Source organism: Brienomyrus brachyistius, unplaced genomic scaffold (assembly GCF_023856365.1).
Source record: "Brienomyrus brachyistius isolate T26 unplaced genomic scaffold, BBRACH_0.4 scaffold75, whole genome shotgun sequence".
Classification (NCBI taxonomy): Eukaryota; Metazoa; Chordata; class Actinopteri; order Osteoglossiformes; family Mormyridae; genus Brienomyrus; species Brienomyrus brachyistius.
Window position 1 is genome coordinate 7,065 of NW_026042350.1, and position 12,290 is coordinate 19,354.

The 12,290-nt window shown below is 41.0% G+C and overlaps 1 protein-coding gene and 2 long non-coding RNA genes across 3 annotated transcripts in view; all 3 read left to right on the forward strand.

Annotated features, from left to right (window-relative positions):
- The first annotated feature begins 612 nt into the window (after positions 1-612).
- Positions 613-12,290, forward strand: part of LOC125726761 (rho-related GTP-binding protein RhoN-like) — a 30,739-nt gene continuing 19,061 nt past the window's right edge. The window contains exons 1-2 of the mRNA XM_049003205.1: positions 613-927; positions 1,606-1,693. Coding sequence (XP_048859162.1) covers positions 826-927; positions 1,606-1,693 — 190 coding nt within the window. The 5' untranslated portion in view covers positions 613-825. The remainder of the gene's footprint in view (positions 928-1,605; positions 1,694-12,290) is intronic.
- Positions 5,262-6,022, forward strand: LOC125726763 (uncharacterized). Its single transcript, XR_007388392.1, has 3 exons — positions 5,262-5,464; positions 5,572-5,637; positions 5,971-6,022. It is a non-coding gene; the product is annotated as an uncharacterized LOC125726763 (long non-coding RNA).
- LOC125726762 (uncharacterized) lies at positions 6,028-7,747 on the forward strand. The gene is made up of 5 exons (XR_007388391.1): positions 6,028-6,060; positions 6,149-6,254; positions 6,477-6,582; positions 6,704-6,762; positions 7,484-7,747. It is a non-coding gene; the product is annotated as an uncharacterized LOC125726762 (long non-coding RNA).

Here is a 12,290-nt window from a genome sequence, read left to right on the forward strand (position 1 = left end):
GCCCGGACACAGATTACAAGCGCATAGTGAAAACCACGTTTTACCCCGCCCTCTAAGCCACGGGGTTCCCTACCATCAAAAACGGTGGGTAGTTCAAAAAATTTACGACCAATGAGATAAAAAATATATCAGAATTAATAGAAACTTTGGAAAGCGTTAACGATCTAGCCAATCCGTAATCGAATTTTACACGATTATTCGATAATTAGAAAGATACGTGAAATCAACCTACATTAAGTGAAGACTGTCAACTTACAATTAAATCAAGTTGAATAAGGCGACAATGATGCCGCATGCGGTTCCTTTAGTAACACCGAATACAAAATATATATTTTCTATTAGAATATAGGCTACTGATTATTATTTCCCTAATAACTGGCAGCACATTTATCCAGAAATACACACAACTCCACCATTCCAAGTAGAACTGGTGTGACGAATACATTTGCGTATGATCAAGTTATATTGTGGGTGTAAAATTATAAACAAACCGATATATAAACATACGCGCATTTAGCCTATAAATACAAACGTGAAGCGTCTCAGCCTCTCGTTGGACGCCTGGATGTGCTGGGTGTGGCCAGAGAAAACTTCACAACCTAGGGAAGCAAAACGTGTGCCGGGGGCTCGGAGCCGCATTGAACGTGGACCGGAGGACGGTCTATCGAGCTGGCAGCGGGGGATCGTAAGGAGAGTCGGGGGAGCCGGACCAGGGCACCGCCACTGGGGTGCACTTCTTTATAAGATCCAACTGGTCTCGCTCTCTCTTACGGATGGTAAACCGGGAAACCTGCCTCGTCAAGACCAGACACTGACGGAGGAGCCATGGACAGTCAAAGCAGCCGCTGCAAGATCGTGGTGGTGGGAGACACGCAATGTGGCAAAACGGCGCTGCTGCACGTCTTCGCTAAGGACTGCTACCCGGAGGTAAGTTTGCTGTACGTTACGCCGCATGCACATTAATATTTCATTGAAGCATAATTGCCGTCTTTTTTCCTCTCGCGGTGCATAGCATCCGCAGGAGATCTGGCAAGTTTTAAGAGGTGAGAAGCAGGCAGGGAAGGTGCGGCATACCGGGTGGCGTGGGGTTTCTGCTTTGCGTGCGCGTGTCTTCGCCCCGCAGCGCGTGAACTTCGCAGCCCATTCATACCTGCGCGATTCAGCCGCTGCCGGTAAATCGGCATTCCGGTGACTGAGAGTCGTCCCGGTGTCAAGACTTACCGCAACTTATCCAAACACGGACCACCCATCTACTCCCTGCATTTTTAAATATTATAAATGCACTGAATAAATGACAAGTCTGTGTATAATTGATTTGTATTATCCCATAAAGTATTAACTTTGCGTGCACATTACTGTATAACTCAGACTTTTAGTTCTCACGACACAGCGGCTGGAGTGCTGTACATCGACCGTCGACATATTTCAATTTAATAGCCGTTGTAAAGAAACGATCTGTCATTAACAATTGCAACCGCGTGTCTACTAACATAAGCCTATTAAATGCTAAAAAACTATCATAGTGAAACATTTTGTTGGCATTGGCGTCTCGATTGCTGGTGCTGTATTATTATTTTTTTTATAAAAAGAAACGTCCCATTTCAGCACTACGTTCCCACGGTGTTTGAGAACTACACGGCCAGCTTCGAGATCGACAAGCAGAGGATTGAGCTGAACATGTGGGACACGTCAGGTAAGGGACGCATCGTGCCCGTCAATCAGCTTTACCGATCAGGCAGAACATACTTTGGAATCGTTTACGCGGTCTGCACGTGAGCAATGCATCACAAAATGCAATGCCAGTCCGAATGCATTCCTTCTCATGCGAGTATTTTAATGCCTGGAGGATTTTATTAATGAAATAAATGTCATGACAGTGACCTTTGCCGCTGGACTTTCTTTCCCCAAATTAATTCCTGTTTGTAGTTTTTTTTTTTTGCGGATAGCACACAGCCCTCCATGTCTCGCAGGGTTTGCATTTCTTTGCTCCGCTGTGATCAGCTGTCTTTCCTCCACCCTTCACCCCGGTTCTTGCCCGGAATGACTAAATTGGCTTCAATGGTGTTTATACTATTGCTTTTCTTAACTGCGGGTTTTAAACAAAGGCGAGACGTTATATAAATTCAAACAACTATGTAGTTTACGGTCACATTTCAAAATAAATCTGCCAGTACCGGAAACCTTGATATTACGTGTCCTTAACCACTATGTCCCGTCTCAAAGGCCCGAGTACATTTTCTTCTTTTATTATTCTGGTTTCAGTGCTGTGGAAGAAGAAGAAAAAAAACATGCTATGTATTGATAAAACAACGTATAATGGTAGCCTACAGTCTAAACAATATCTCCCACCCATTGTCTCGTTCTGCTATTATATAACCCCAATGGAAAAGCAGTAGATGTAGGAGAATGTGGTCTTTTTAAACACTCTGAGAAGTTTAGTCATTCTCTTCCATTTGACACGTCCTCCGATTTTATTGCAATGTTTCTGCCGGGTGTATTTTCCCGCCGTATGAAGCATTTGTCTCTAGCGATGATCGGTCTTTGTGTGGAACTAGGCTTTACTGTGCGGGCCTACAGGCGTTTCCACCCGGCTGGGTAACTGGACTCTCTAACCGTCCCCCGGAGCGATCTCGTCTTCCCTGGCGTGCGATAACGGCCGGTGTTATGCCGAAAAAGGCATCCCTGCCGTAGAATGCATGCCTGTCTCGGGAGCGCGCACCGCTGAAAACAGCGAAAAGAAAGCTCTTTTTTGTAATGCGTAGAAATGATCGTTCCTGTTTACTTAAACTCATAAAACGCACGTAACGCATCACATGACGTTGTATTTTGTTAAAATACAGATATATAACACAAAACAAATAAAATAGATCGCTGATCTGAAAACGCTTTGTTACTTAATGGGCTGTCACTGTTGATATCGATTCAAAAGTTCAAACCAGCAGACATTAACGTGGCAATATAAAGCTTGTTACATTATAAGTGTGTATCAGATGCACAGCAACACTGTTTTTTTCACGAAAAAAAAAATTGTTACTCAATCTTTTTAAAATGTCTGGGTCTCGTTTTAATTAATGGCTAAAATAGTGTTGCACCGTGTAGCTCAGATGACACTGACCTGTCTCTAAATTGTATTAGTTAGACGTGCATGGGGTTAGTGCAAATATAATGATGAAGTTGGTTCTTGATGAACTTTTTCTGCGGGGGGGGGGCGTGTGGCTTTATTGGCTGCAGGTTCTTCAGCAAGGCTCTTAACCCTCAGCTTTCTGTTTGTCCCACCAGATGGCTGCTTTTTGTAAACAACTTACTCTATAAATAAGGAGGTGTAAAGACAATTTCTCCATGAGTATCAATGAATTATCTATTATTATTACTATTATTATTATTGTTGTTGTTGTTGTTATGTACTTGATGATGGGAGCTACACAAATCCAAAATCCAAGGGGATGCCTTTTACGGCAACCACCTGCCGGAAAAGGCATCCCCCTGTTAAAAATGGCTGTACTGCAGCTATGCAGCTGAAACTTGCACAGGTAACTTAAAACTCTCTCAAATACAAAGCCCTAAAGGCACTTGATGATGGGAGCTGCAGAAATCCAAAATCCAAGAGGATGCCTTTTTCGGCAAGCACCTGCCGGAAAAGGCATCCCCCTGTTAAAACTGGCTGTACTGCAGCTATGCAGCTGAAACTTGCACAGGTAACATAACACTCTCTAAAATACAAAGTCCCAAAGGCACTTGATGATGGGAGCTGCAGAAATCCCAAAATCCAAGGGGATGCCTTTTTCGGCAAGCACCTGCCGGAAAAGGCATCCCCCTGTTAAAACTGGCTGTACTGCAGCTATGCAGCTGAAACTTGCACAGGTAACTTAAAACTCTCTCAAATACAAAGCCCTAAAGGCACTTGATATTGGGAGCTGCAGAAATCCAAAATCCAAGAGGATGCCTTTTTCGGCAAGCACCTGCCGGAAAAGGCATCCCCCTGTTAAAACTGGCTGTACTGCAGCTATGCAGCTGAAACTTGCACAGGTAACATAACACTCTCTAAAATACAAAGTCCCAAAGGCACTTGATGATGGGAGCTGCAGAAATCCAAAATCCAAGGGGATGCCTTTTTCGGCAAGCACCTGCCGGAAAAGGCATCCCCCCTGTTAAAAATGGATCTACTGCACCTACACTGCTGAAACTTGCACAGGTAACTTAAAACTCTCTCAAATAAAAAGTCCCAAAGGCACTTGATGATGGGAGCTGCAAAAATGCAAAATCCAAGGGGATGCCTTTTTCGGCAAGCACCTGCCGGAAAAGGCATCCCCCCTGTTAAAAATGGATCTACTGCACCTACGCTGCTGAAACTTGCACAGGTAACTTAACAATCTCTCAAATACAAAGTCCCAAAGGCACTTGATGATGGGAGCTACACAAATCCAAAATCCAAGAGGATGCCTTTTTCGGCAAGCACCTGCCGGAAAAGGCATCCCCCTGTTAAAACTGGCTGTACTGCAGCTATGCAGCTGAAACTTGCACAGGTAACTTAAAACTCTCTCAAATACAAAGCCCTAAAGGCACTTGATATTGGGAGCTGCAGAAATCCAAAATCCAAGAGGATGCCTTTTTCGGCAAGCACCTGCCGGAAAAGGCATCCCCCTGTTAAAACTGGCTGTACTGCAGCTATGCAGCTGAAACTTGCACAGGTAACATAACACTCTCTAAAATACAAAGTCCCAAAGGCACTTGATGATGGGAGCTGCAGAAATCCAAAATCCAAGGGGATGCCTTTTTCGGCAAGCACCTGCCGGAAAAGGCATCCCCCCTGTTAAAAATGGATCTACTGCACCTACGCTGCTGAAACTTGCACAGGTAACTTAACACTCTCTCAAATACAAAGTCCTAAAGGCACTTGATGATGGGAGCTGCAGAAATCCAAAATCCAAGGGGATGCCTTTTTCGGCCTGCACCTGCCGGAAAAGGTATCCCCCTGTTAAAAACTGTTACGTAACAGCTCAGATCTCCACGATGCTTGGGCAGGCAAAGATGTGCATGTACTGTTGTCCAAAATTGGACCATACAAGATATTCTACTGGGACATAAAGAAGACTGGTCCTCACCAGCAGCTTGAGAGCGTCTTTACATTTTTTCTATGTATAAAATTATTCACATTTTGGGTATAAATTGTTCTTATCTACATCGGTCAATGAATGATTATTATTATTATTATTATTATTATTGTTAATAATAATAATAATAATAATAATAATAGTGATAGTAATTATAAACAAAATAAATTACAGAATCTGGTAATGATCAATTCTTTATGCATTCATAATAATATTCTATGTTATTTTAGGTAATTAATGCTTTCTTAAGGTTGCTGGTCATTGAGAACAATAAGGTCAACATGAGTAAGGCAGTCATGATTGACTCTTATGAAATGACAGCAATCTGGATGGGGAGGACATCCAAAGTTAAAGTAAGTATAATATTGTTAAATGTAATCCCTGTTTTATACTCAGTTCTATTCAGATGTTACAATGTAAAATATTTCAAATATTTTAAATGTAATCAATATCTTTTCAGATGAGTCCAATGGATTTCCAAACAGTTTTGGGCATTGTTAATGTGCATTACCACTGGATGCTGATGGTAAGGCTTGAAGTATAATGTCAAGCATGTGAATGTAATTGGAATTGAAATAAGCCTTTTACCCTAGATAACTTTAAGTATGACAAGTACATGTGAAAGAAGGTCTTAGGAAGAGTAAAACACTATCAAATATTGCTATACATACTGCATGTGTCACATAAAATATTTAGAGTCTCTGACAAACATCAGGGTTTTTGACCCTTTTTTAAAATAAAACAATCACCCAGGTTTCTCTATAGATCATTTTGATCCTGCATATTCTGAATGGAATGTTAGTATTTCAAACTGCTCAACCCCAAACATACAATGCACATCTTATGGCTGACATTGCAGGTGATCTCTCTGCATGAGAAAAAGTGTGTTTTCCTGGACCCAATGGGAGAGGACTTCAGGAAATATAAAGAGATGCTCAGAAGCAACAAGGTAAATTCAGTCGTGACTATAACAATAACACCAGATACGTGTTATTTTGTAAACAAAGGTTTTTTGTAACAATCTTTTAATTCTGAAGGGCTTTCATGCGGAAAAAGGGGTGTAATGTGTCCAGATGGCCCTGCAGTGCTCTGCCACATGCACGTCAGCGAGACGGTTCATCATGTGGCATTCTTACTTTAAAAGTAAGTGTACAAGGGACTTCTGTTGTGTTATCAGCATTAACATCAGTGAAATTAAATAGAAATAGTAAATGACCGTTAACTCTTTTAAAAGTTTGAAGGTAGTTTTTAAAGTATCATATGATATATAAAACAAGATTTACATTTTGTTTATCATGAGGGTAACATTTACAGTGTATTTTTAATGCTCCCTTATCCTGATGAAATACTCACAATGCCCTTAAGTTTGCTGAGTGCATCTTGAAGGGAGTGCCAATCAACATCCTGACCACAGAGGAGGCTGTGAACCAGATGAGGTGGGATGTTGCAATGAAACTTCTTGAAGAATCAGGTGTGCTAGACTTAGTGATGTTCTGAAATGTGTGTATTCGGTGGTGATGTTGATATTACCATGCACAAATTTTCTTCTGAAATGCATATTGTTAATGTTTATGTATGTATTATCTTCACAGACAATCTCAGCAACCTGTGTCATTATTGTGGGTTGGATGAAAATGAAGACCCAAATTGGGTAATTTCTACAGTATAATGACAATCAGATGTTGATTGACATTGTAACAGCTGCTCATTGTCAAGTCGTCATTATAATAATACAAAATTTAATAATATATTATATTTTGTATAATAATAATACAAAATTTAGTTATGTTTTTAGGTACTCGGTAAGGATGAATAATGCGAAATATGTAATCTGAACATCTTAGGATAATGTCCATAGACTTAAGGTTTAGTTTTTTTTGAGGATGGAAAGGGGCAGGTTGAGGTGTATGATGTATTGTAGTGCCTACTGAGAACCTACATCATTACTTTCATATAGTGGGCCTAATATGTGAACTATATGTAAATTCTAATTACCCAGATGGATAAAGATGATTTATTTGTGCCAGACTAGCAATGTAATGTTTAGTGTATTACATTAGTTATAAAGGAGATAGCTGCTGTAAAACAAAATATGGCACTCAGCAGTAGAAGTGGTGATTTAAGGGCATTGGTGACCTTTTAGTTAGGGACGTGTGCTTGTGACTGGAAGGTTTCAGGTTCAAATCCCAAGTCAGAAAAGTACCACCAAAATATCCTGAGCAAGCTACTATACCCACACACTGCTCCCCAGGCACTAAATAATAGCTGCAAGCTGCTATGTTATGATGTCACATATGGGCTGAACATGTAGGGCACATTGTTGTGTGCTGTGCTGTGTCATCAATGATAATCACTTCACTTTATTTTTTCAGATCTGCTGTGATAATTGTGGGAGGTGGTACCACCATGAGTGCGTACAGAGGCCGCCACTGCACAAGAACTACCTGTGCCCTGCATGTAAATAAATGTTCAGTTCTTGCTTTTTTTTGTTAATTGTTGTTTGCATTTATTTTTTTATGTTCTTGTTCATTTAATTTGGAAAAATTCGTTATTTATTGATTAATTATTCATTCTTGTTCTTTTAATTTGGAGCAATTTGTTATTTTTTTGTTTATTTGTTCATGTTCTTGTAATTTTATTTTGTACAAATAATAATTATTTATTATTATTATTGTTATTCAAATTATTGTATTAATATTTTGTTTGGAACTATTTATCAATGTTATTTATTTTATTTATTTTTTTATTGTTTGTGAAATTTGAATAATTTGAGTATTGTTTTTGTCTTGTAATTTTAAAACAAAATTAAACTTTTCTACTTCTTCACCATATACTGCCCTCAAAACCACATAACTTCTTTTAAACATAAAATACGATGTTATTAGCATGATTACTAAGCCAACAATGTTATGGCAAACTGTAATACAGAGAAAGGTGTCCTATCATCATTTTAATCCTACTGTAAAATTACTCCATTTAGATTTCATTGTGATTGTGAAAAAAATGTAATACAATGTAAGAGTAAATGGACTGTAGTTATGAGTACATATACAATTACAGTATGCTTTATTTTGATCAGTTTATTTTACCTGTGCATGTATCACATGTGTAGTTACAGTACAGCCAGATTAACCAGAAGCCAGGGTCCAAAAAAGTTTTACATTTCTGTTACTCCCATTATCAAGTGCTTTGTATAAGATGTAGTTACAACATGGTATGATATAGGGTAGTGCACAGCACACCTTAGAAACAAGGGGACTTAATTATAATAGAAACTCAAAAGGAAAAAGTAACAAGGACAATGATGGGTCAAAATAAAGGCAGGCAGGTGAAACAAGAGCTAACAAGAGCCAAACTAAACGCAAAGAAAGACTATGGAAACAAAGCCAAGAAATGCAAGTCGAAAAAGGCATCCCCTTGGATTTTGGATTTGTGTAGCTCCCAATATCAAGTGCCTTTAGGGCTTTGTATTTGAGTGAGTTTTAAGTCACCTGTGCAAGTTTCAGCAGTGTAGGTGCAGTAGATCCATTTTTAACAGGGGGGATGCCTTTTCCGGCAGGTGCTTGCCGAAAAAGGCATCCCCTTGGATTTTGCATTTGTGTAGCTCCCATCATCAAGTGCCTTTGGGACTTTGTATTTGAGAGATTGTTAAGTTACCTGTGCAAGTTTCAGCAGCGTAGGTGCAGTAGATCCATTTTTAACAGGGGGGATGCCTTTTCCGGCAGGTGCTTGCCGAAAAAGGCATCCCCTTGGATTTTGCATTTTTGCAGCTCCCATCATCAAGTGCCTTTGGGACTTTTTATTTTAGAGAGTGTTAAGTTACCTGTGCAAGTTTCAGCTGCATAGCTGCAGTACAGCCAGTTTTAACAGGGGGATGCCTTTTCCGGCAGGTGCTTGCCGAAAAAGGCATCCCCTTGGATTTTGCATTTTTGCAGCTCCCATCATCAAGTGCCTTTGGGACTTTTTATTTTAGAGAGTGTTAAGTTACCTGTGCAAGTTTCAGCTGCATAGCTGCAGTACAGCCAGTTTTAACAGGGGGATGCCTTTTTCGGCAGGTGCTTGCCGAAAAAGGCATCCCCTTGGATTTTGGATTTGTGTAGCTCCCAATATCAAGTGCCTTTAGGGCTTTGTATTTGAGTGAGTTTTAAGTCACCTGTGCAAGTTTCAGCAGTGTAGGTGCAGTAGATCCATTTTTAACAGGGGGGATGCCTTTTCCGGCAGGTGCTTGCCGAAAAAGGCATCCCCTTGGATTTTGCACTTGTGCAGCTCCAATCATCAAGTGCCTTTGGGACTTTTTATTTTAGAGAGTTTTAAGTTACCTGTGCAAATTTCAGCTGCATAGCTGCAGTACAGCCAGTTTTAACGGGGGGGATGCCTTTTCCGGCAGGTGCTTGCCGAAAAAGGCATCCCCTTGGATTTTGGATTTGTGTAGCTCCCATCATCAAGTATATAACAACAACAACAACAACAACAACAATAATAATAATAATAATAGATAATTCATTGATACTCATGGAGAAATTGTCTTTACACCTCCCTATTTATAGAGTAAGTTGTTTGCAAAGGGCAGCCATCTGGTGGGACACCCAGAAAGCTGAGGGCTAAGAGCCTTGCTGAAGAACCTGCAGACATGCTGAGGCTGCGTTTGAACTAGTGACCTTCTGATTACATGGATACAGGCTTAGCCAATCAAGCCACACGCTGCCCCCCCCCCACACAGAAAAAAATATAGCCCCTCACCAACTTCATCATTATATTTGCACTAACCCCATGCACGTCTAACTAATACAATTTAGAGACAGGTCAGTGTCATCTGAGCTACATGGTGCAACACTATTTTAGCCATTAATTAAAACGAGACCCAGACATTTTAAAAAGATTGAGTAACAATTTTTTTTTCGTGAAAAAACAGTGTTGCAGTGCATCTGATACACACTTATAATGTAACAAGCTTTATATTGCCACGTTAATGTCTGCTGGTTTGAACTTTTGAATCGATATCAACAGTGACAGCCCATTAAGTAACAAAGCGTTTTCAGATCAGCGATCTATTTTATTTGTTTTGTGTTATATATCTGTATTTTAACAAAATACAACGTCATGTGATGTGTTACGTGAGTTTTATGAGTTTAAGTAAACAGGAACGATCATTTCTACGCATTACAAAAAAGAGCTTTCGTTTCGCTGTTTTCAGCGGTGCGCGCTCCCGAGACAGGCATGCATTCTACGGCAGGGATGCCTTTTTCGGCATAACACCGGCGTCGGGGCAGAATCTAGTCTAGTGTAAAGTGTTAAAACACGCCTCTTATTTCATAGACGTCTAATCCGCTAAACGTTATTATTCCTCTGGTCATTTCATTGTCTACTTATCTGAAAATTGGCTTATGCAAGAGGAAGCCATGAAAATACCCCCCAAACACAGACCTCTCTGTCCACCCCATTACTTCCTACACTATGTATTACTGAAATTGTAAATGAGGCAGATATAACATTGTGACCAGGCTACTACACTCTGCTGTAATATAAAAAATAATTAGTACAGAAATCCTCTTCATTATTTGAATCATCTCTCATTTAATGAATGAAGTCTCCTAATTTTGTTGTCTTTTTAACGGTGGTAAATGAATGTTCCTTCTGCTTCCGGATAATGGTAATTGAAGGTGTTTGAGAACCAGGCTGGCAGTACGCCTCTTTAAATATGCATTTGGTTTATCATGAGAAACGCAGGAAGTGGTGCAGCCTCAATGGATGCGACGGTTTCATTCATGTCGCGGCGTCAATGACAGAAAGAGCAGCGGCTTTGTTTGGCAGCTGAGCGTGGTTACCGTCAGCCCTGGATATTCCGGATATTATCGTAATGGCATCCACGTCGCTCCCCACGCCCCTGTTTTGGTAATGCCGGAGAGCGTCTGCAGATACCGTTTGCAGTGTGGTCCGTCTGCAAGGTCGTCAAAACACGAGTGACGACAAGCTGTCTGAGGGAGAACTCCTCCTCGTCGGTTCCCCGGACGGGGATGGGACATTGGATGGCCTCTAGCCCGGAACTTTCTTCCATTCCGTGTTGGTCCCTGAGAGGCGTCCTCAGCGGTTCCCAAACCTCGCCCGGGAGGAACATCTTGACCGGTGTGTTTATGATTAGCAATTCCTAACTTCTTAACCTCACCCATGCATTGCAGACTCAAAAAAAGAGAAATCATTCTGTGCCAGAACAGACGACGCAGTCTAACTCCTTGAGGATCGTTGCTTATATTAGGTATGAATTTTCTCTGGTACTGCAATATGAAATCTCATTGGTGAATGTAAGGCATGCAGTGTTCGGTGGAACTGCGAGCTGCCAAATGAGGCTAAGCTCCTGCAAGACCAGGCACTGCCACTGGAAATCCTCACATGTGACTGTCAAATCCGACCGAGTCCCGAGGAGTAACTAGTTTCTCATTGTTGATGGTCATATGTCTGTCGCTTGCCTGAGCCTCTCCTACCTTATTTGTGATTGGTTATGTACCTGGTGGATTTCATCCAAACCAGCCAATTGTATCCATTTATACTAGTGGATGCTTTTGCTGGAGTATGGGGTGCAGTAAGCCATTTGATGCTACAAGATCCCCCCACCCGGGATTCAAGTGGGTGGCTTTTTTTTACTGCAGATGTTTGACCCCTGCTCTGGAATTAACTCAGCTGTGGGTAACTGTTTATCTTTTCTGCATTCAGTTTAGAATCGCATACGCAGAGAGGTGGTTCTTGCGGGTGACGATGACGCAATCCGACAGAATCGTCCTTTGTGAGCGAGACGGTAATTTAGAGAATTACACCGTGAGACCAGGAAAAGGCCTAAATTTGTGTGATGGCATCAAAGGTTGAGGAACGGAGATCGAGGCTGAGTTTAGATTCTTCATGGCACCTATAATTAAGAGAGTAAGTAATGATTACAGGTATATCCCTTCCTGGTTGCATAATTGGTGCCCACCGCATGCTCGCAGAGATGTACAACTTAAGTTAGAATCATATCAACAGAGGTATTGCTTGCACAGGGCATTCGGTTTGACAGAGAGTTCAAGTGATGAACAACTTTTTCCCCCACTTATATTTTAAACCTTGCGACTTTAGCCTCCATTAACAGCGGATTTCTTTACACATTTGAACGAAACGTCCCCCTAGGTCACCAGAATGCCTGCTTTTAGC